Here is a 25097-nt window from a genome sequence, read left to right as displayed (position 1 = left end):
TTCTCTCCTTTTGTTTATTGACTCCTCAATGAGGCTGTACTGTTAAAGCCTCTTAAACCAAGTTGACTTGCAAATGGCTTCAGCGTCGAAAGGAAGCCCAAATAGATGTTTTTCTTGCTACATTCTCTTTAAACAGGTAAAACTCATAGATAGGTTAAGATAGTTTCACAAACCTTAAAGACACATACCTGAGATCAAATTATTAAACTAAAGCTACGGTTTGTCATCCTGGAAAATCGTTCAAGAGCAGGTTACATTTTGAAAATATGCAGCCGCTACATCCATGTGCAGGCAGGTCGGTGTGTGCCATGTGCATCAACTGATCATTTTATTTGAATGAATGATTGCTTGTGTTATTACAGTCCTATTAAGGCCAGACACCAGCCTTTATTCTTTTTTTTCTTCAGTCAACCTTTTTTATTGAGCTCTATCAGGATTAGGGTTGCAAAATTCCGGGAATATTCAAAGTTGGAAACTTTCCATGGGAATTAACGAAAATTAACATGATTAACTGGAAATGTTGTGGGTAATTTATACTAACTGTATTTACCTTGTCATATACAGACATAAATATAAACATTTTGTTTTGTCATAGGCTGATTTGAGCCCTGAGGAAACTTTGGGAACTTGACTATATGCTTCTGCATCGTTGTGGCATTCTAAAAATAGGTCTTTGCACAGTATTTGCAAATGTACACAGCCTTTCCTTCTACATTGGATGGGGTGAAATGTCTCCATACATGAGATAGTGCACGTGGCATTGTTCTGTAGAATAAGATGAGAAAAAAGTTTGTGAAAAAACACTAATGCAATGCCAGAGATATAAATAGTTAGCCAAACAATTGGAATAGTCTGTAAAAATATTTTATAATTGATGGATAAATGAATGGAAATAGGCTAGATGAACAGTCCAATATTTTCCCCAGTGATATCATCGAAACTTACCTGACTAGTCCTGCACACTACAGCAGGCCTCAATCATCCCTGCTGTAGTGTGAAGGATTCTGGGAATTATCTGTGCATGTGATGGAAGAATGCACAGTGGAGGGTTGAAATCCAACGTGCAGCGTGTGCTGCCTTCCATACATCTTTAAAATAGAGTTTTGGATTATGTTTTTATTGCTCAGCGTTTAATTTGCGTAGTTTTTTTTTTTTTTTTTTTCAAAATTCCCCAAATTCCCAAGCTTAACTTCTTCATCTTCAAATTTACCGGAAACTTTCCACCCCTTAGCAACCCTAATCAGGATATGAAGAGGATTTCAACGAACCAGATAAATCGTGTTTAAGAAATCACGTACAAACCCAACCTTTTTAAATACAGCTCTACAAACAAATCTCCCACTATTCAAACCACTCTGGGGGGGGTTACCCTTTCAGATCACGCACCAGTATTTTTACCGACAGTGCTCATGCATACGCAAACAGACATGCTCCACCGTGTACAGCTGTGGTTGAACCTGTTCTCTCAGCGTGTGTGTTAAGGGGATAGAGGAGGGCGTGTCCACGGCGTGCCGGAGCTGTCCACACACACAGGGCCCGGGCAGCAGTTGGCAAATAAAGATGAATTCTGTTGTGTTTGGCAGCGGTTCTCCGTTCATTATTTTCCACTTTGCCCAGCGCGCATCCCAGACCTCAGCAGCTGCTTGTCATGTAAAGACACTCTATCAGGCCCTGACAGCTCCTCCCATACACACACACACAAACACACACACGTACGCACTCACACACACATTATGCATTGCTCATACACACTTCACTTGCGCTCGCACCCCCCTACGCGCAGTCGTACATATGTGGGGAGCATATGTAGTGATCTGTCTCACTAGCGCTCCACTCAGCACAACTCTTTGCACACTGTGTAGCTTTCTCATCCCCCCCGAGTTCTCTCATCTCTCATCTGGTGTCAAATCAGTCTTCCCGCTCTCCGCCCGTCCTTCCCCTAATTTGGTTGAGTTGAGTCACATGTGCGCTGTCACACTTTACATGTGTTAGAAAAGCATTTGATTCAGGGACCTTCAGTGGATGCTTCCTCGCGGCGGCAGAGCGAGTCGACTCTGTTGCAGTCGATACCCGACACTCGAAGCAGGTTTTTTATCTAATCTAGGTTGTGGTCACTCTGTCTGTTGGCGAGTTTCCTGTTTTGGAGAACACGTTGACATCAAAAGAGTTTAGTTTACTGGAACAGCGTGTTGATGAAGTGACTTAAAAGCAGAAGGCTGTCCTCTGTTGTTCTGTGGCCCCATTGTCTCCTGTCAGCAGTCTGCACTGTTTCTCACTGTACACAGGATGCATTGGAGTCTATTCTCCAAAGCGTCAAAGTCAAGTCCTATCTCCTATCTATCTACTTGGAGCAACTATAAAGACAGGAGTTTTGAGAAATATTTAGCGAATAGATTGATTTTATTATTTGTGCATAATTACCTTTATAATAAATTCTGTGCTCACATTTAATCTCCTGTTCGAGTCATTAAAAAAACAAAATTACAGCGAGCAAATCTGTCAGTTGTGGGTTCTTGTCTTGTCTTATGAACGACACAGCGTGAAAAATAGAACCGAATAAAAGCAGAAGAAGGGGAACTCGATGAAAATGGGAAGCTGACAAGGGTCATCTGTGTTGCTTTACTTTCTAAGGGTAAACTGTTTGTGTGGGGGGGAGGGGGGTTGAGCTTCAGAGTGGTGGAGACAAACACACACACACACATACACACAGACAACCGGATGTAGCTGCTTCCACTGTTGTCATGTGACCAGTTTGCGGTCGCAGACGAGGAAGTTGCAGTGTCTAGAAAGAGGAGGCACTGGCTAAGAATTTTAAGGTGCAGAAGTGGATTTACATATCTGTGGCGGTCATTTATTTTCAGATTGTGTGTCACAGTGATGAAAAGGCACAAAAACAATTTAGCCTTTTTTACAACCACGTGTGAAAAATGTGTGTTAATATCACAGTGGGGATGAAAATCTTACCGGTTTCACGTGATCCCTGACTGTTAGTTTAACAGTCCCAGTCTTTAATTACTGGGTGATTTGGTTGATACTGTAACAGCACAAGCTGTTTGTGCCCTGGCTATAGCTAGCAACCGTTAGCACCCACTGCCGCCAAATTGCAAACCTTTTAACGAACGCTGATATTTTGTCCTGAATCAATGTCTGTGCTTAGCGAACGAGTTCTCAACCTCTTGCTGCTTTAAATGTCATCAACTTCTGACATTTTCAACTTCTGACAACTTCTTGTATTACTGTATATATATATATGCATATTTATTTCATTCTTATTTATTCAATGTATTAACTCTTCAATGCATCAAGTCTTTATTGTACCCTCGGCACCATTGTAAATGAGGGTCTTATCCCTCAATGTGTTTTCCGAGGCTTAAATAAATATTCAATCAACATCGGATTTGTTCATATATGGTTGTATTGTTCTTACAAGTGTGAGGGTGGTGAGCTATCATTGTCATCTCCCCCGGCGACCATTTGCCAGAGGCCGCCTCAGTTTGGAGAACATCTACCAGCACAGTACACGTCACACCGTGCGCTGCTGCGTCACAAATGAACACCCATGCTAATTGTGATGGGTGCTGTGCGTCACTGGAGCTGGCAGGCAAAGCTCACCGACTTCCACACTGGATGTTGATTTAATCTGTTTTACACACAAACACCTCTCAGTGCCTACTAGACACTCACACACACACACATTTAAGGACACACAAGCACATACATGCATTCACATCTCTTGAGATCAGGATCTGCTATAAAGAACATGAGGTCTTTGCTCAGTCTGGAAGTGATTTGCCGCATTCCTGCCGAAACCAAACCAAAACTGAAGTTTAGCGTCTCTCGACCGATGAGAGTGCACGCTGGAGCCCTTTGTGTGGTGTCATGGTGTCAGGTAGGGGCCTCATTATGCTGCCTCTGCATTGTGCACATACTGTCCTTTAGTGTGTGCTGGCATGAACTATAGCTGGGGGATATGGGTCAGCCAAAACCTGACCACAGAGCGAGGCACCAGCTGGGGCCCAGCTGAGGAGAACAAGGCTCAGTTTGTAGACTTTCTAGCTTCACCCGGAAGGATTTAGGCAATTTCTGATTGTGTCAAACAGACTGTTGGTTCAATTCCTACCTTAATGTTGTATGAGTGCATGTGCTCTTAAATATACAACATATAACAGGTCTTCATTAAATTTCTAAAATGACCTATGACATATATTTTATCGACTTGTGAATTTTCACTATTCAAACCTGCCTCTAACAATGTTCAAACCCAGAGAAATCCCTAATTTTATTCAAGGCTTTAAAATCAGTCATATCCGCTTTACCCGTGGCTTTGCCCGTCTCTTCCATAACTTCCGGGGGAAAGAGGAGGAAGGGAAAACACACTCTGCTAGCCAGTGAGCAAGTTGGCTGTTTTTATCACGATTAGCCATTTACCGTTGCTGCAAAACATGGATAAAACTTGAATCCGTTACCTCATCAGTGAAGGTAGACTCCCACGACCCCACGCTGCTTCCATCATCCATCTGGGTCTTTTTTATTGTTTTGATTGAGAGACCCCCCCAAGGCCCAAAGTTACGTATCATACTTTTAAAATAAACCTCTTTTGTGCTTTGATTATTTCATTTTTTGAACCAATGATGTCTGGAAGATTCCACTTTGCTGAAGTGATGAAGTCTGGTTCTCTTGAAGGCTTGGGATAAATAACACTAAGCATGTGGATTCTCTGGAGACCGCCGTGCATGTGTGGGTGACTGATGTGTAAGTTGATTGGTGAGGCTTGTGGTTTAAAACGGACAAACAACTCATCACGATAATTAAATTACATTGAAACAGGCGTGAGGGAAATGCACCAAACGTACTGCTGCCTGTGTGTATTTTTTTCATTAGATAGGTACATCCAGTTGTTGGGAGGTAGCGAGAGTGGCATTCCCACGATGGGGAAGTTGAGCAACTCACTAAATGAGCTATGTTTGTGTTTGAAAATACTTAGTCTGCAGATAAGTAGACGAAAAATTGACTCCAATGCCAAGATGAAAAATAAAATAATACATCAGGAATCTGCTGTGGATTGAGGACTGTATAGTATGTTGTGCTCTGGGCCAGATGTTTCCTACTACTGTGGCAATCGTCGCCAGCACCTTGCCAGTGACGGTAAATCAGGTATTTTTTAAACTTTGGAGTTTGCTTTGGGTTTAACGGCCTGACGCCCCGCTGGAACGGGATGTGCAAACAGCCGGGTTCATGCTGCTGCTGTGTGTGGTCAAGTTTGCCAGAATGAGGGTTTTCTTTTCTAAAGCCTCCTTTTCCTTTTCTTCTTGCCTTTTTATCTCAACTGAGAAAAGCCATATGGAGGATGTCCCATTAGAGAGCAGGAAGGGGAAGTTCATAATTCTGACAAGTCTGGAGTGACAAATATTGAAAAGTGACAATGTAAAACATTTGCCATCACTTTAAATATTTTATAGTAACATACACTAAGCTGCTGTTTGGTCAGACTGATCTGTTATCAGTTTCATCAGTCACAAGTGAATATTTGAAGGAGGGCAACAGAAGCTCATATTGACACCTCTCCCCTACACACACATCACACACACACACCACACTTCTGTGTTGGAGGAAATGGGGCAATTAAGGACAGCTTGCCACGACTCTGCATGGGGTTAATATGCAGCTCCGTGATTAAAAATAAATTACACTTTTCCTGTATAAATATTCAAGTCCCACTCCGCTGTGTGCCACTGCCTTGTTATGGTATGTAAGCTATTTTTTCTCCCCCCGTCTGCACAACATCTGGCACAACATTTTCTGAAGCATCACCGGAATAAATTGGGTTTCGTCTGCCTAGGAGAGTTTTATTTGTGTGCTGCTGGTTTTGTGTAAGTGAACGGGACGGACATGCGTGGCTTGAGGTTATGGGTGTTGTCTGGAAAATGGGAAATTGTGGAAAGTTTTATTGGAAAAAATCGATGCAACTTTGGCAAACATGATGGTGGTGGTACAAAATAATTGATAGGGAAGAGACAGAGAAGCAGTTGTGGTGGATAGAAGGACATTAACAGTTCCAGCATCCGTATTGTAAAAGGGGAAACTCAACCAAATACTCCTGCATGAATGGAAAATAGTGTTATGAAGGTTTTTGTCTGACAAATTGGCCTCAAGTGGTGTCACTTGAGCCAGCATTGCTTTGGGCTGAAGATTACAAAGTTGAAAATTTTAAGAAAAATCTGTGGGTGTGGAATTACAAAAAGTAAGTTTGACAGACTTATAAAAAGGAATATGGAATATTGAATGGAAGTCTCACCAATATGTGCATTTGACCAATCCTGAGCCAGTCTCAGTTGTCTATCTTGAGTGTTCACCCTATTTTAAGAACTACCTAAAATGACAGAAACTGTCTTTGAGAAAATCATATTTGGCATATAGTTTGACTTTAATAAAATGTCTATGTCCCTTCCACTAACATGAAGAAGGCGGTTCATATGACCTATACTGCAGCCAGCCACCAGGCGGTCAGGTTGATGCTTTGGCTTCACTTTTGGGGAGCCGGCTTGTTGTCCATCTTTAAGACACCCAAATATCAGACTGAACTGTCTGCAGGCTAGTTGCATTATGGGTAACCTAGACACCAGGAAGAAGAATGTGTGGAGTTAAGAAAAACACTATTCTGATTCTGCTGCTGTTCTTTTTTCATTGTTTGTCTGTAGTTCAACAATGTAATAGAAAGATGATGCTTAATTGTTGTGATACTGTAATAAGACTTTTTCTTTAGTAGAACTTTTCTTTTTTCCTAGGAACATTGATTAAATTGAATCTTAAATTTGAATTCACGAGTTCAAGGAAATGTTCTGAGAAAGTTTTCAGAGAGTTTGAATGTTACCCCAGAGTCTACTCTTTCAAGTGAAGGGGAACAGACCAGGAGAGAGAAAGGGTCCCGACTCAACTCAACCAACCATTTGTCGTGCAGCTGACCTACACCAACAGAGAGACGGTGACAAGATGGTCATTTGAGGGAGCGCCACTGCACAGCATAGTAATTAGACTGCAGGAAATGGGTTGCAGCTCTGGGAATTAACACCGAAAGTAATGGAACGACACCGCTTTGCCATTAATCATGAAAACACAATATAAACAAAGCAGTTGTGCATCGGTGTGAGGTCTCTCAATTACTGTGTAACGAGTTGTTTAATTTTGCCCTCCTGTTTCTCAGTGGTCCTTTCTCAATCTCTTTCTCATATCAGGAGAATACATCAAGACCTGGAGGCCAAGATATTTTCTCTTGAAGAGCGATGGTACGTTCATTGGCTACAAGGAGCGACCGCAAGATCCTGACCAGCTGGAAACCCCCTTAAATAACTTCTCCGTAGCACGTGAGTATCTGCTTTGAAAACAACTTTCTCCTCCTGTTTCTTGGCAGCTTGTTTAACTCTTGTTTTAATCCTGGTTCTGGTTTTACCTGCATTGTGGTTAACAAATATGTTCACCTGCTTGTTTTGATTTCGTATGCCTTTTGCATCATTATTAACGGAAAAAACAAAAGTCATGCCAAGTGCCAATGAGGTAATAGAATGAATGTGAATCACCTATAATATGATCTAATCACTCTATTATTCTATTTCATTATGAATGAATATGAATGATTATGATTAGTGACATTAGCGTTAAGTTATAGTTTTATCTCGGCAGCCTCACTATGGTTTTCTTTTAGCACCGCTCCAAGGCAAAGCTCTGTGCATGTAAAATGTCAGTATCCTGACATTAACATACCTGAATGTCATTCTTCTTAGTATAGCCATTTTCAGAAATGCATAATTCCACATAATATCCGCATGATTTGGTCCAGACTGTCTTTTTCGGGAGTTTCACTTTAACACATGAACAACGGCGCAGCAGAGTCTCTGCTCAGACGTGTCACAACTAAACAGATATTTCAGAAGCGTTCAGTTGAGAGGTGACGCAGGACTTGATTTATTCATTCGACTGCTGAAATCATGTGTTTTTGACGAAATCACATCGACTGACTGTTATCACCAAAAGCTCTCTTGACATTTGTATAAGATATACGTTTTTTTTTAGGTTTGCTTCAAATCAAATATTAGAAATGTCATGAAACATGCCCACTGGCTCTTTTCTTACATGAGCTCATTCGGACATCATCCAGACTTGTAACTTGGGAGCTGGCCGAAGGAACTCAGGAGAATGTCTGGGGACTTCACTTGTACATTTGCGTTAAAGCACCTCTGGAGATTGTCTGGAGATAATAAGTTCAGTTCAGTGCAGGTCTGAAGCAGCTTTAGTCTTCCCCAAACTCTCTGTTTCTGCACTGTGACAGAAGCATTTCCCAGAGCAGCCGTGCCCAGTCCGTCTTCACATCAGACAAAGTTGCTATGATAAGCTGTGCAGATGACTGAACACAGCAATTAGACGGCATACTGTTTTGTTTAACAAAACGTTTCCTCCCCGACACTCTTGAGTTATCGTGGTTATTAGCCGCCTCATTTCAAGTATTCATCTGGGCTGCGTTCGGAGCCTCTTTGCCTCCATCAGCAGTGGCTTTGGGTTCTTGTCACCACTACAACCCCGCCACAGAGGACGCACATGGCGCGTCAGCCGCTGACGGAGCCACTGCAGCTGGATTACATATTCACCCACAATGGAGACATGTTGGATCTCAGTGGTGGTCCACTTGCCTGTCCTCCATCTATCAGACAGAGGCCATTTTGTGTCACGTTCTGACATATTTGCTGACATGTTTCATTTGGGAACAGATGTTAATGCGAAGGAGGTGCAGATGGAAATCTCTGCTTTCTAAATTCCGTTATTAGACTGCTGTGAGGAATTGTTTCACGAAACTGCTTACAAGACAATTACTTCCTGAAAAAAGTAAGATAATTAAAAAAAAAAAAAGGTTTTTAAAAATGTTAAATCAATAAGGAAAAGTAAAACTGTCACTCATTTGTTTAAAGTGTGACCTAACTAATTTGCAGGCTTTGCAAGTTTACCCATAATGTTTTAATAAAACAAAACTTCAATTTGATAAATATAGTAAATTTGACTTATTTATTTAAATATAGTTTTATTTCCACATTGTGTCTAAGCATATTTGAAATTTAAATAACATGAAACAGATTTGATATTAGAAACCCATATTAGCAGATTTTAATGTTTTAAAGAAGATGACAAGTTAAGGATCTGAGTTGTTTTCCTCCACCAAAGTGCACCTGTTCTTTTCCAAATTGGCCGACAGTGTCTGTTAGGGTGGCAATAAAGATAAATGGCTATAACTGTGGGTCTGTCTTTCCCTCTGCTCCCCTACACACTGGTCTTTCTCCCCCCCTCCCCCCCTCCTCCCTCCCTCCCTTGCTGTGGTCAGAGTGCCAGCTGATGAAGACGGAACGGCCCAAGCCCAACACATTTATCATCCGCTGCCTGCAGTGGACCACTGTCATCGAGCGCACCTTCCACGTGGAGACCCCTGAGGAGAGGCAAGCGAGGAGCACACACCTCTCAGCTCACAGCAAAAACACAAATCATTTACACTTTCTCCTGTTGCTACAAAACAGTTTAGCATTTTAAGAGATTGTCAGTTTTTTTCCCCTTACAAGTGGGTTTACACTCACAAACATACACATTTAATCGTTGTTATGCACTCGCACAAGGTCTACTGGCTATTGGCAGAACTCACACACTTGAAATTGCCTTCCTGTTGATAAGAAGACAATTATGTGATTGGGCTGCGGGGCTCGCATGATGGCAAATGGGCTGATGTAATCTTTTTTTCTTCTGCTGCCCGTGTCTCCCTCAGGGAAGAATGGACTAAAGCCATCCAGACAGTGGCTGAAGGTCTGCAGAAACAAGAGGAGGAGATGATGGACTCCTCTCCAGACCCCATGGACATGGAGGTCTACCTTACCAAACCTAGACTAAAAGTGGTACGGACAAATCATGCTTTCCTGTTGTTTCCTATGTTGTCCTCACACTAAAGTTTTTTTTCAAACACAAACTCCTAAAATATGTCCATAAAATGAGTCTGGACTTTTTCCAGAGTTTGTCTTTCACATGTGAAAATGTAGAATGAGATTGTTAATGCCAGATGCGTTAACAACAATAGGAACAGTCGGGCGAGAGTTGGCACCTGGATGCAGCATGCAAGAGGCAGAGCTTATGAATTCCTCTGCAGAAATCACATGTTTTTCATCAAACTGACACCACCTCCCTTCTTTTCTGCAAAAGTTCAAAAGAATATCTCCTTTTCATCCAGCCTTTTCGGTATTGTTCCAGTTTCATGTTCGTTGCCTGATAAAAATGTCATCAAGATGAGATGAGATTACACTTTGTCAGAATTATGTTTCCCATAAATGAAAAGCTCCAACACCTTTATGCCTCCTCTCCCTGAGTATGTCCTTCTCCGCCAGGTTGAGCATTTATCTTCTCTGCCACCCTACTCTGCTTTATTTGCATTTAAACCACCTCAGCCAACCTACTACCTTCTACTTCCCCAACATCAGCCGTGGTGGGCTTAGCACCAGATAGCATGTCCACCCTCTTTCACAACCCCCAAACATGTCATGACAAAAAGGTCCAAGGCCACCGGATTGGATGTCCCTCGCACAACCATTTTCAACATTCTCCTGAGTGCCAGGGTCAGAGGTTAACTGAGACACAACCACATATAGGCCAAACCATTAGAGGAATGGAAATTGCACGGTAGGTGAAATAGTGCCTTAACCGCTTTTGTGTTGTTGTCAGTCGGATTGTGTTTCCTGGCTAGTTAAAGGATGAGGTTTGTTCATGCTTCTGTTTGTAACCAGATGCCACCTTCTTTCCTCTTGCCTTCCAGACTATGCATGACTTTGAATACCTCAAACTCCTGGGAAAAGGCACTTTTGGCAAAGTTATCCTGGTAAAGGAGAAGGCCACAGGACGCTACTACGCCATGAAGATCCTAAAGAAGGAAGTGATCGTAGCAAAAGTGAGTGGGGGCCATTGAGCAAGTTAAACACTATTGGGAGGGGGACATCAGTGGTGTGTGCTGTGACTGATAGCTACATCTTTAGCCATTGTGGGAGTTGTACAAACACTGTGTGGCTTTTTTTTTCCAGGATGAAGTGGCGCACACACTCACAGAGAACAGAGTCCTCCAGAATTCAAAGCATCCGTTCTTGACAGTAAGGAGCTCATCCATATACCTAAACCAAACCTTATTCTAACTCACAGAAATCCTCTGTAGCCTCTTCAGCACAACCCAGCAGCATCCTTTAAGAAGAAAAAGGGCATTTTCACCAGGAATGTTCTGAAGTGCTGTTCTTACAAAGGCACTCTGCAACACTGGACGTTCTTTTCTATCTGTTAACCCTTACTCTGAGTCTTGAATTGAAAAGCTCCTCCAAAATGTTAGGTACAAGTGGTGGGGGGAGGCAACACTTAATGCATGTGCTCAGTGCAATGAAGTGGACCCGTGTTTGCATCACAGCAGTTGTTAAAAAGCCTCAGCACACTGGACACACTGTGCTGACGTTTTTCATATTTCGCTTTTCATTTGATTGTTGTGTTGAATTTGTAGCTAAAAGTGCAAAACAAGGTTCGAAATGTTCCAAGTTACGTTAAACTCCACGGTTAAAAGCAACACAATGCTAGACTTGCTCTCGGGTATACTCAAGCTCCCCCTACAGGTGGAATGCCTAATTCACTGTTTTAAATACGAGTATCGATCTGAGCCTCCCCATGCACAGCAAGCTGTCAGAGAAGAAACCAGCATCTTTTGAGGCCAAATAATCTGATTAATGCAATCAGTAGAACAGTAGCATACAAGCTAACGCCGCAAGCAAGTAGCTGACGCAGTTATCCATATCCGAGTCTCAAATATCTATTGAAATGAAATTATGATGATAGATTAGCGAGTCAACAACTTGACTTACACAGCCAAACGTTAAACAAGCAGATCAGCACAACATAGCAAACAAGCCAAAGTTGCCATTAGCTCTGATATTTATTATTTTTCAGTTTCTTACTCGCTCCCTTTCTCTTTTCCTCCTCTATATTTCCTCTGACAGTTCCCTCAGAGGTCTGCCATTATGTCCGTACTGAGAATGGCCACTAGGGTTTCTTATAGATGGATAGTGTGTGAATTATGCTGTAAAGCAGGTTGTATTGTTTCAGCACGGTACACCAGAGTTACATAGTGCAGCTCCAGCTGTCCAGGGAGCGCTCTAACAAAGACACGTATGCCATTCTCCTATTACACATGTGTGTACCATCAAATGATTTTGAAGCTGTTATTTCAAGGTATGAAATCTACCTATAGTGTTGCTTTAGAGGACATCTTCCTCTTGACTTTGCTGGAAACATCACCATGTTCAACTTAGAAAGTTGTTTTTTTTCTGTCGGCAGGGATTGAAATACTCCTTCCAGACACATGACCGCCTGTGCTTCGTCATGGAGTATGCCAATGGTGGAGAGGTAAACCATTCTAACCATTACTGCAATCGCACATCTGCAAATAGTCTTGAACAAGTCTTTCTCTCTTCATTGGTCCTCTTTATCGTTATTGTCAATCTCCCCTGTTTCTCTCTCTTCAGCTTTTCTTCCACCTGTCAAGAGACCGGGTGTTCTCGGAGGAGCGGGCACGGTTTTACGGTGCAGAGATAGTGTCGGCGCTGGACTACCTTCATTCTGAAAGAAACGTGGTCTATCGAGATCTAAAGGTAAAAGGGACTTTCTCTCATCCTCGCTGTCAGCCTCTTTTGCTGCTGCACCCCCCCAACACACATTCAAACTCAAACAAACATCGCACACACACACACACACATACACACACACCCTTCCTTCCCTTCCCTTCATTACTCCCCTGGCAGGATATAAATAGGGTTTGCCTCCATCCAAAGCAGTTGCAGTGGCCAGGTCTTATTGATCTGCCTCCTCCAGATCGGTCTCCCGACCTCACTGCAGCTGGAGGGAGGCTTGGCCCGGTCAACTCTAACTGCAGTTAGGCAGAAATAACCTCCAGTCCTCTTGAAACAGATCGCCACGGCCTCCCTTTATAGTACGCATACAGTGTTGTCGGGGGGGTGGGGGGAGTGATTTGTGAATGACGTCATGTTATAAGCTGGCAATTAAACACTGTTAGTTAGCAGGGAGTAAATGATATCCACATCTGCTAAGAATCAGAGAATAAAAGAGTTTCCAGGTTTCAGCTCCTTCTTTTTCAACATTAATCTATTTATATTCTCACTTCAAGATGATATCAAAGATGGCTGCTGCAGACTGATAGGGCATGATTGGGTTTAGGAGGACTATAGGGGGTTATCAGTGTTGCAGTGGCATCTGTGGGCCTCCTACTTCCAGCTGATAAAACTATACCAGCCAGGTCAGCACAGCACTCGCTCCCTCCCTCTGTCCCTTGGGGTTTACGAGGCAGGCTCCCAGCCTGCTTGGGTTCTCCTGAAAATGCCAGGGTAGCAGGAATGGAGGATGTGCTGACTCTAGCCGGGCGCTGCTGGCCACGTGTGAGCTACAGCTGCCAGGTGACTTTAACTGAGAGAGGGGGGAGGGAGGACAGGCCGATATTAAAAGGCCATGCAGCCTCAAGTCATGACACTGCATGATGCACATCCTTTAGGCCATTAGGTCACTGCCTGTACTTCAGTTCACTAGGCAGATTTAAATTTACTTGTGTAAATTCAAATGTTTTTATTTGTACATTAAGTGGAAGTGCCTGAAATACAAAAGACAAAATAGGTTTAACATTTTTTTTAGATTTAGACAGAAAAGTTAGCATGTCAAAAAAGGCTGAAAGAGTCAGAGTTTTCTCATTGAACTCATGGTTCTAACATAGGCTTGTTCTACTTTTAATGACTTTTTTTTTACCTTGTTACATTTTTGTACAACTGAAGAAATCCCCAGGATGGATTGGTTAGTTAGGTCATTTGCACATGAAGATCCATTTCTTTATCGAACTATATATAAAGGAATCTCTGTCACTGTGTATTTATTGAGATTATATCTGATTGGCTTCAAAGGCTGTGAGTGTATTAGTGAAGAGCCTAAGAAGTGCATTGTCTTCCCAGTTACCCTCTACGCTGTCACCCTGTCACTATTAGTGCAGCAGAGAGGGGACATTACTAAGTCATGGCAGGTGTATCGCTGAGATCCAAAGAAGTACAGGGTTGAATGTGATGTTGTTTGTATGATTCTCTCAGGAAAGCGGCAAATTGGTTGAACACAACCCAAGCTCCCAGAGGCACATTGCAAGTGGCCAGTGCACTAGTATACAAACATGAGAGAAAGCTTAAACTCCTCGTCAGATGGGAAGCAACAATGTGTCATTCACTTTAACCGTGCTTTATTATTTAGGATATTATGATTCCTATTATATTGAGTGCTGAAGCCTGTTTCTTTGTAGATTAGTAAATGTATATTCCCTTCAGCTTCCCACAATTATTTTCTTGTTAATTCCCATGAGCCACTGACTTGTTTTACATCTTCATCTGATTTGATTCTTCTTCCTGTTTTCTTCAGCTGGAAAACCTCATGCTGGACAAAGATGGACACATAAAGATCACAGACTTTGGTCTGTGTAAGGAGGGGATCGTAGATGGTGCCACCATGAAAACGTTCTGTGGGACGCCAGAGTACCTCGCACCTGAGGTAACCACAGAAGTGTTTCTTTCTCTGTGAAAAATAATTATATATTCCTATCTTACGTCAAAGTCAGTTCTCTGTAGGTGTGAAGAGATCACTGCTAAATCAAAGGAGAATCCAACAAGCTAAGTGATTTGCCACCTTGAGCCAACAGAACAACTTAAAGGTCCCATGGTCTACACTTTCTGGTGTTTTTGTTAGAGCCTGATAAATGTATCCTCATTCAAATTGACATTTCAATTTCTATATATTTGGTTGTATTTTTTTAGTTATTTGAAAAATAACAGGAAAAAATCTAGCATAAGATTTTTGCTTTTAAGTACCAAAAAACATTTTAATGTAGCTTTATATGTCTCATGTACAACTGTGTAGTGGATATCACGGGTCTAAGTTCACCTCAGTCGAACTCCACGTGAAGCCATGCTGCGTTTCCTCAAGCAACGAATGTTTTATTTGCCCCCTTGCTTGCACATATTGTCCGTGAAGGAAAATGTTTGCCACTGAAACATTTGCGTATGTGATACAGGTTCGTTGTGCTTTTCTCTGGAGCTGTGGCAAGAACAGTTCAGTCAGCCAATCAGAGGAGAGGCTAAGATCGAATTAAAGGATTTGCAGATAAACACCCATAGAAAACCAAATTTTCTAAAAAGTTGGATGGTGGGTGGGGATGAGCTGGGGGGCAAAGCTGAGGCTGCTGACTATCACAGCTTTACAGAAGTTTATTTAATATGGCATGTGTGTGTTCTACATTGATTGGGCACTTTAATATTACAACAGTATTTGCACAGCACCTTGTCTAGCATGCAGTATGTGTTCTCTGACCACAGTGGATAAGAAGCATGTGGAAGAAAGGGCAGCTGTCCCAGAATGCCTTTCTAATCTCCATCTAAAGTCGAGTTAATGAGTGTGCCGTGTGCCGAGGGCAAGGCAGCCTGCTCTCGTGTTTGCTGTTTGGGGATGGGTGTGGCGTCTCCCTGTTGCGTGCAGGTATGACAAGTGTTGGAGTGGGCCGTGTAACACGATATTCCATTGTGAGTACGGTGTGTGTGTGTGTGTGTGTGTGTGTGTGTGTGTGTGTGTGTGTGTGTGTGTGTGTGTGTGTGTGTGTGTGTGTGTGTGTGTGTGTGTGTGTGTGTGTGTGTGTGTGTGTGTGTGTGTGTGTGTGTGTGTGTGTGTGTGTGTGTGTGTGTGTGTGTGTGCGTGAGTGTTTGTACGAGCCCCTTTGCCTGTTGCCATAAAAATGTTTTCCGGGAGAATGGTGTCCGTGTTGACACAGTTGCCGCATCGTTGTTTTTAGCCTCCATTTGGAATTTTTTGTTTCTGAGAGGAGGGGGTTATTGGTTGGCAGCGCCTCAGGAAATGTGAGCTTCTGCCCCTGGGGGGGGGGGGTGAAAAAAGGAGAAAACAAACATTGCTTACAGCTGTTGTGTGGCACAAGGAGAACCACAGCTCCCACTGCTGCCCAGGGGATGCTTCACCTGACCTGGGCAGAGCTAGAGCACACAATCCCACTGCCTCACAACACATACCTGTCAGTCATCAGCACCAGGCCATTCACGCTGGCCTAGTATGTGAATATTTATCTCCCCACACCTGGACTAACATAAAAAAAAAGCAGTTTACTCTCTGCACTTGTATAAACCCTTAATTTTTTTTCTTCCTGAGTCCTCCACCTGTCCACGCCGAGCTCTCCCCAGCCCACTTTGCTCCTCCACAGAGAAGCACAGTCGATGACACCTCCAGCCTCCACAGCAGAGAGCAGGGAGACATCAGGGGGCGTTACCATGGCAACAGGGTCGCTGGCGAGCTTCTCTATGGAGTGCGGGCCAGGCAGTGTTACAGGTTGTTCTGCAGTAAACAATGACCTTGTTGTGTGTGCTGCACAGGAATGCTGTAACGTCTGGGAATATTCCACCCAGAGCAGGGGGAGAGAGAGAGAGAGGGAGAGGGAGGAGAGACCCAATCTGTGAAAAAAGGCCCGACCAGTTTCCCTCTGGAGGAAGGAGAGGGACAAATTCACTTTGTCACATTTATTAAGCAGTTACAAGAAGAAATCATTATTGGCTGTGGGAATTGGCTTTTAGGGAATCTGTTAAAAAAAATGCAGACAGGTTTAATCTAGCCACTGAAACTGATCTGGATTCACAAGCTTTGAAGATTAATGGCTGTCAGTGTGAGCAAAAAAGTGCAGTGTACAGAGTGCAGCTCCGGAGCAGCAGCAAGTGTTTGTGCTTTTATCCTCTCTTCTCTCCTCCCTCTCTCCTCCCCCTGTGTGTGCTCCTTTGGGGCAGTGTAACAGTATTTGGGGCTGGGGCCCAGGCAGACAGGGAGGCAGGCAGGGAGGAAAGAAGTCCTGGTTACGTATATGAGGGATGAGCTTGGCTCCTGCGCTCCTGGCAGCTTCACAGCTGTGGCGCTCTTCTACATATATGGGGCAGCTGCAGGCCCAGCTGTCGCACGGTGTGAATCACACGACAGCAGCGCTGGAAATAGAGCCGGCCCAGTAATCCTAGCCCCACACCGGCTTCACGTTACTCCCCCTGCCCTCCTAGTCCTCCTCCTTGATGCTCACCACTCACCGCAGCGCCAGGACAAGTGCCCACAGACACATGCACAGCTGCGTGCACATGCACACACAGTAGTTTTGTACCTTTTACGGACACGTCCATCTGTTTTCCAGGACCCTCTCTCAGCCTGTGCACTGTTGTGTCCATATCTCATTCTATTAATCCGCCCACGTCTTTTTGCCTAAGCGTCTATTTTTAGGTCTAAATTGCTTAGCATCACGCTGCTGGAGGTTTGAGAGAACAGACTGTTCTCCTTGTCTTGATTTCACCTTCAACATCCGCTTGGCAAGGTAGAATCCAGTACATGTCCCCAGAGACCTTGGGACAACTCTGCTCAGCAGCACATTAGTCATGCAACAGGTTGCACTGTTCAGTGAGCACAGCACCGGATAAGTTTTTCTCGGTAAGAACTGCCAAGAAAAGTCATCCTATGGAAATGATAAGACTAAATATTTTTCTAACTCTGGTGGTGTTCATGAACCTGTTTGTTTCCAAGACCCCAGTGTGTGTTTGTTGCCACACTGTTGCTTATTGAAGTGACGCACACCTCTGCTGCTTGTTGATCTGTGTCTATGAATGTGTGGAGAGGCCTGCGGTGATTAAATATGCAGGGCTCCAGGGGAAACTCTATCCCAGCTCCTAATGTGAGATGTGAGTCAGTGCTGGCTGTGGCTGCCTCAACAGCCCAGACCAGTGGGTGAGAGCAGATGATTCTGTTGGGTGGGTGGGGTGATGGGGGCAACCCAGTTGCTTTAGGGTTCGGCCTAAAGAGCTGCTGTCTGCACAACGTTGTAATGCCCAAACACAAGCTCATTGCTTGAATCATATCAGCTTTTCTTCACCTCACTCAGGGTTAGAGATTTTCGCCACTGACATTGTTGCCTCAAGAAGGTTCCTGGTTCGGATTCTGGTTCAACCTGGGTCCGTCTGTGTGGGGATTGCATGTTCTCCCCGTGTCTGTGTGGGTTTTCTGCAGGTACTCTGGCTCCTTCCCTTGTGAATGGTTGTTTTTTATGTTGATATGTTAGCCCTTTGGTGCGCCAGTGACCTGTCCAGGGTGGCCCCACCTCTCGCCCAATGACAGCTGGGATTAGCTCAAACTGCCCCCTCAACCGTCAAAAGGACAAGAGTTGTAGATATTTAATTAATGGATGGATAAGTGTATCATAAATAATGGATTACCTTAATTCTATTCCCCCTCAGCAAGAAGTTAGAATAGCTCAAGATCACTGAATAAACCTTCACCCCCTTCCTCGTCCCCTAGGTGCTAGAAGACAACGACTACGGCCGTGCTGTGGACTGGTGGGGTCTGGGTGTGGTGATGTACGAGATGATGTGCGGCCGGCTGCCTTTCTACAACCAGGACCACGAGAAGCTGTTCGAGCTCATCCTCATGGAAGACATCCGCTTCCCACGGACGCTCGGACCCGAAGCCCGCTCGCTGCTCTCTGGCCTTCTCAAGAAAGACCCCATGCAGAGGTGAGCAACATCCGCCACCCTTCCTCTCCTGTAGCAGATCACAAACCTGAGAGTCAGTGCAGTGGTTAAACAGTTTTTTTCTTTTGTGTCTTCCAGGTTAGGTGGAGGGCCCGACGATGCCAAGGAAATCATGCAGCACAAGTTTTTCGCGGCAATCGAATGGCAGGATGTTTACGAGAAGAAGGTCGGTTTCTCAAATCTTCGTGTCGCCATGTTTCTCACTCATTCTCTTGTGATTGCCAGACTCCCAACTCAGATAGCAACCGTCCCTCAAGGGATCAATAAAGTTACGTCACTCAGAGAGCCACAGCCGAGACAATACCGATTATCATCAGACCGACAACTGTTGCCAAACTCAGGGACTGTGCAGATGTGCTGATATGTTTGTCTTGTCTCCTCTCCAACAGCTGGTCCCGCCATTTAAGCCTCAAGTTACCTCGGAAACAGACACGCGATATTTTGACGAGGAGTTCACAGCACAGACCATCACTATCACTCCACCCGGACAAGGTAAGACCGACACTCAGACACTCAGACAAACAGAATATCAAACCATCAAGTGGTGCTTCATAGCAACGTGTGACAGGAGACCTGCTAAATGGACTGAAGATGAATTGCCATCAAACTTGTATGATACATTTCCCTCCCCATGAGGCTTTATTAAAAATGAGAGATTACACTTTCAGTTCACTCAGACAGAACGCAAACTTTATTTTTGTTACTCAACCACTGATCCTTGAAATATTGCTTACTTAAGTCAGTGTCACTGAATTAGATCGTAGTTATTAAAAAATAAAATAATGATATCCTTTAATTTCAATTTTACATTAAAATATCAAGTGTCAGGTTCATGAGAGAAACAATTAAAACTCAGAAAGTTTGGGTTTTTCCCATCTGGACACAAATATTCCTCAAATATTAAAAAAAACATTCTGTGGGCTTATGTAGCTCCCCTGGGAGCAGTCTGCCCTCTACTGGAGAGCCAGCGCCACAAACCTCACCATGTAACCAAATGCATTTGATAGCCACTATCTGTGGAGAATACATGGTTACAGGGAGATAGTAAAATATATTAAAAAAAAGTCTCACTAACCAATGAGGATATAACGTCCAAGCATACAAAGCATTCACTGTTAAATTCTAACAGTGAAAATAAAACTCTATAACATGCTGTTATGGTGGTTTCTAGCTGATTCAACAGTTAGTTCAAAACACTGCGTCTACTATGATCGAATTTAACAAGTGCTTAAACTCAGATATATAGTTAAAACCTGTCCAGTTAAATCCAGTATCCCAGTTTGCATTCAATTACATTTAGTTTATTTTTGTATAAAACCACTCACAACGTGTGTTATCTCAAAGCACTTTACATAGTAACAGGAATTCAAAAGACCCAGAGTTAGTGTGAGCGGCCATCTGCTTTGACCGGTAGGTTGACGGAGAGAAATGGGAGAGACCAGAAACATCTGTGTACCTAAGATGATTAAACAACTTATAGATATAATAATCTTAATAATAATAACAGCAGCCATTATAGAATCATATATATATAATTGTGATAATGATTTTCATTTTGATAAGGTCTCGAGTCAGCTGTACCTGCAGACCACAAGTTAATTAAATGCAGTACTTTGATATAAATACATTCGAGAGAGGGCGGACTAAATCAATATATACTGTAATTATCCAAAAAATCAATTGAGACGTTGGTTTCTATTTCTGTTCAATCCATTTATACAAAACACCTCATGAAATTATATAAAACCTAATTTTGCCTTTAAAACTGTCTATCCACCTCTCACTTGTCATTTCAGTGGTTTATTAGAAAGATATGTTAAAGGGAGAATTAAAGAGAAGTAAACCGATGCTCTATGTTGTCATGTAAGCTATGCTAACTGTTCTTCCTGTCTGTCCCGTACAGAAGACAGTATGGAGTCCTTCGACAGCGAGCAGAGACCCCACTTCCCCCAGTTCTCCTACTCTGCCAGCGGGACGGCCTGAACAACTCTCAAAACATTCCTCTGGTCCCACCGTCGCCCTATCCCCCCCCACCCCACCCCACTCAACCTCGCCCAGCAACCCGCCCGACTGCACTCTCGAAAAACACACCGGGGGGGCACGAACACAGCCCGGCCCTCCCAGCGTTGTCTGCAGATGCCGTCGTTGGATGCAACTCTTCCCGTCTGAAAGTTGTGTGATTTACAGAGGAGGAGATACAAAAACACCAATGTTACCATTGTAATTGTGCGTGGCCTCTGAAGACCGATCCCAGAGAGAGAGAGAGTTAACACTATCCTGCATTTCCTGGTTGTTATGCTGTATACTGAGCAGGCGTCCATACACCATAATAACATGGGAAATGTATCTTTATGCACAAATTAGGCCACTGCTATAAATTTTGACCATTTGGACCATTTTATAGCAAACATATTTGACAGTTTTAAACAGAAACAGGCATACTGTCGACCAAAACCACCATGTGAGCAGAGGGTCTGTGTGTGAGCGGGTAGTTTCCTCTTTACGACTTCTGACCAATTCAAACAGCATTCAGACAGACCGAGACATTTCCGGTTTCTAACATGAATGTACCGTATCAAAATAAAGTCAACCTTTCTGCACACTTGCATGTTTGATTCTCCTAAAGAGAGGAGAGGAATTTCTGTTTCTTTTTTACGTTTCTACTTACTCGATGGAAAACTCTTCCACCAGTCAGTCGGTCTGTTGAATCGTCATCCCGCCGCAACTGGATGGGTCTGATCAATCAATTGTGCAATACGGTCTGATGTGAGGAGTGACAGACACGCAGAGAATGCAGAGTGATTAATCATTAAGGTAGAAGGCCGGCCTGCCCAGGACGCCTGTTGTTACCTGTTCAAACATCCAAGTCCCTGAGAGACAGACCTCCTCCCTTCACAGTTTCCTGGTCAGCGTAACAAATAAATCCTCCCCCTCCCTCCCTGAATTAAGTGCTTATAGTTCCTGATGCCTTTATATCTGGACGTTCTGCTGCAGACGGGGCCATCGCTCAGAAACTCTTCTCCTCTGGGTTCTCCTCCATGTACAGAACAGTATTGGGTGTTTTTTTTTGTTATTATTCTCCACCACCCAGTGCATTCGCTGCAGCCTCAGTGAGGTCACTTAAACAAAATACACTTCTTTAGGAATACTGTGTTAAAAAAACTGGGCTTTACGGGGGTAAACACACACACACACAGTCATCTTTTTGAGTTGCTTCTTTTCGGGGGGGGGGGATCGCCGCCCCCTTCACGAGCTTCTGAGTTTATTTATATGAGACCAGCGTCGACTAAAATGAGTTTTACTGTGCCAATAATATGCACTTTGCTGCCCTAAAATGATTGTATTTGGACTCTTTATTTGTACTTTATGGTTGGTAAAGACTAAATTAGCTTCTTTTATAATGTAAATTCAAATGTGGATAAAAAAACAAATAAAACTTTGTTTGAATGATTCTCCCCTTTTTACAGACGGCCAAGGCTAAACTGAGACTCATGGGACGAAACTGTTTTGGTTTTTTTATTATTATTATTTCAAAGTGTACAAGGAGGTTTCCAAAAGTGCTTCAGTATTTTTTACGATGACAGATAATCATTTTTCAAAAGTGCATCATACGTTATTGAATGTAATGGTTTTTACGATTTTTGTGTTCACTTTCAATCATTTTGCAAACATCTTGTTCAGTTTTGTTTTTTTTCAATCTGATTGTTACTTATTCCTATGCACACTCACCCTTTGCTGCCACCTTCTGAAAATAGGGAAATGCATTTTATACTTTTTATTTCAACTTTTTTTGTTTTGTACCTGCCCTCCCGTTTTTCCTGAGACTGAGGACACCAGCTTTAGTAAAACAAATAATATAAACTTTGTACACTGTTTTTACTTGTCTCTTTCAAATTGCTGAAATAAAATGGTCTTAACAATACACTGTGTCCACTCATCTTTTACTGTGAAGGTGAAACCATTATCTCTACCACTTGGGGGGGACTGGAGCTCTGGGGTTCACATTGAGAATTATCTCACCCATTATTAGGGCCCAAGCACTGACAGGCACTGACAGACAGTGAGACCCTATTGAAATTGTAAGGATTATTATTATTATTTTTCAGGCAAATTATTATTTTTTTGAGAGCTTTAACATGCTCAATCTTACCAAAATTTGCAGGTAATTAGAAAGTGGTGAAAATTGACTTTTCATTTATTTTCTCTTATTTATTTATTTTTTATTTAATTTTAAAAAGGGAAGCTGACTTTAAATTTTTTTAATTTAATTTAAATTTGTATTTTATTTCTTCATTTTTGTTTTTAAATTGAATGAGATATTGTGCAATAAATAGGTGATTGAAGTCCTGCCAATATTAGGGGTTCAGTTTCTTGCAAAGGGCCCTTCAGTTTGTAGTATTATTGAGCTGAATGAGCAGCAGAGAGACTTTGATTAGAGTCTATAAAAACACGTTTATTAGTTTATTAAACAGCGATTGCAAGGAGTGATGGGAAATAATAATATCCATGTCTTGTGCAGCCATGTTTTCATTTTCACACAAAGGTCTATTAACACCTCCTCCCACACCTCCTCTTTTTTTCCCCCTTATTAGTACGACCCATCTCAACAACACCTTGAGGGAATTTCTTTAATTTATTTGCCCTAAAAGATGAACTGGTTATAATTTGGTGGTCAAAGGTCACGATGGCCTCACAAATCTCTTTTTTGCATCGGGAATGCTTGAGAATGCATTTGGTACAAATGTTCACTGAGACTGGTGGATTAACTGATTATGTTTCTGTGGTCAAAGGTCAAGGTCACAGTCGCCTTACAAAACACACAACACATTTTGACCAGAGTCACTCAAATATGAAGTGATTAGAATATAGTGGTCAAAGGTCACGGTGACCACATATGAGAGGCATACAATTGCAGGGTGTTTTTTATGCAACAATAATTTGAACTTTATTGTATTGATACTTTATTAAACATGTCATTGCAAAATACTTTACATATGTAGCCTGGGCGTTTCCCCTCTGGCGCTAATGTGAGAGTCAACATTGTTTCTCTAAACCAGACTGGGATCACACCCTGCAGACAAAACACAGCAAAGCGTGTGTGAGATGTGTTCCAGCATTCAGAGGCTGTGACGGTGTCTTGGCCCTGCTCTCCGCCTCTGCAGGACTGCTCAGGTCCACGTGTGGGGCCCTGCAGCTGGTCTGAGACGGGGAGAGATGTGTCCCCTGGGCCCTCGGGCAGATGGTACAGTCTCTGGAGCAGATGTTGACACCGGTCTGTCACCGGGCAAGCTGCAACGCACAGCGCCACACAGCGGGACCGAGGTTTTTGGCTCACCTGACAACCATGCCTCACCTGACTCCAGCTGCACTGGCCAACACTCACCACAGAGCTGGGGCTGCAGATCTGCCACCGGCCTCCCGTGGGTGATGTAGTGTTGTGCTGCGTGGAGAAAGTGTCACTCACAAGCAGCATGCAAGCCAGAGCACATCTTCTTTTTTGCACTAGATGCATAAATATTTCCTGTTACAGTGTTACATCAAAATATAGAGTTATTTATATCTAAATATACAGTGAATAACACAAGTTAGGCACTAGTACTCCTGTTGAAATATGCTTTTTGAATCTAAAGAAATCACAATAGAAAGTAAAAGGATTTTTTTCCAGACACACGTGTTTATAATGTAAATGTCTGCAACTCAAAATCAGTAGCATGTCCCTTCTGTTTCCCTCTTACATTGCATTGTGATACTCTTGTTATCTTGTATATTTGTACTTTAAACTATAGAGAAATATTCATCTTTGTTCTCTTCTGTCCCAGATGTAAGAGTGCAGGATCAGCTGTAAACAGACAGCTGTGCTCATGGACTTTTCAGCTTGATTGATCCTCACTCACTGCACTTCCTTTCTGTTACTGCAAGAAAAATGTATTTACATGTCACAAAAGGGGAAATTATAGGCAGAGGAGAAACAGAGATACAGTACAGAGCAAATTGTCTTTGTATTTCTTCACATCATTATACGCACAAAAACAGGAGGAAATACTTTTTCTCCCTTTAATTATTTAATCTTTAACTTACTACTAAAGCAAAAACATTAGGGGGATGAATTAGATGAATGGAGGGATGAACGGGGACGATGGGAAGCTAATATAAAAGACACTGTGGCTGAATTGAAATGGCCCTCACTTTAAAAAATGTTACTTGTGCTGGAGATATACGTGGTAAATCGGAACTAGAGCGCCATCCAGCGGTGATCACGCTTATGTGGATTCATGTAACATCCCACATCTGACAGTAGAGTTTTTGTTGGGATGTAAATGGGAGCAGAGAATTAGACAGACTGAGAAGGCCCTTGTGCAGGATGCATTTAAATAAACATATAGACATATTTTAATATAATGT

The 25097-nt window shown here is 42.8% G+C and overlaps 1 protein-coding gene across 2 annotated transcripts in view; it reads left to right on the top strand.

Annotated features, from left to right (window-relative positions):
- Positions 1-22617, top strand: part of akt1 (v-akt murine thymoma viral oncogene homolog 1) — a 36350-nt gene extending 13733 nt beyond the window's left edge. For both annotated transcript variants that reach the window (XM_061082785.1, XM_061082786.1), the window contains exons 3-14: positions 7233-7361; positions 9365-9476; positions 9797-9923; positions 10832-10963; positions 11094-11159; positions 12382-12450; positions 12570-12695; positions 14509-14637; positions 18463-18677; positions 18774-18861; positions 19085-19187; positions 20599-22617. In XM_061082785.1, coding sequence (XP_060938768.1) covers positions 7233-7361; positions 9365-9476; positions 9797-9923; positions 10832-10963; positions 11094-11159; positions 12382-12450; positions 12570-12695; positions 14509-14637; positions 18463-18677; positions 18774-18861; positions 19085-19187; positions 20599-20678 — 1376 coding nt within the window. In that variant the 3' untranslated portion in view covers positions 20679-22617. The remainder of the gene's footprint in view (positions 1-7232; positions 7362-9364; positions 9477-9796; positions 9924-10831; positions 10964-11093; positions 11160-12381; positions 12451-12569; positions 12696-14508; positions 14638-18462; positions 18678-18773; positions 18862-19084; positions 19188-20598) is intronic.
- Positions 22618-25097: the final 2480 nt, after the last annotated feature.

The sequence above is a fragment of the Limanda limanda genome, chromosome 12, assembly GCF_963576545.1.
Source record: "Limanda limanda chromosome 12, fLimLim1.1, whole genome shotgun sequence".
NCBI lineage: Eukaryota > Metazoa > Chordata > Actinopteri > Pleuronectiformes > Pleuronectidae > Limanda > Limanda limanda.
This window is presented reverse-complemented; position numbering and strand designations above follow the sequence as displayed.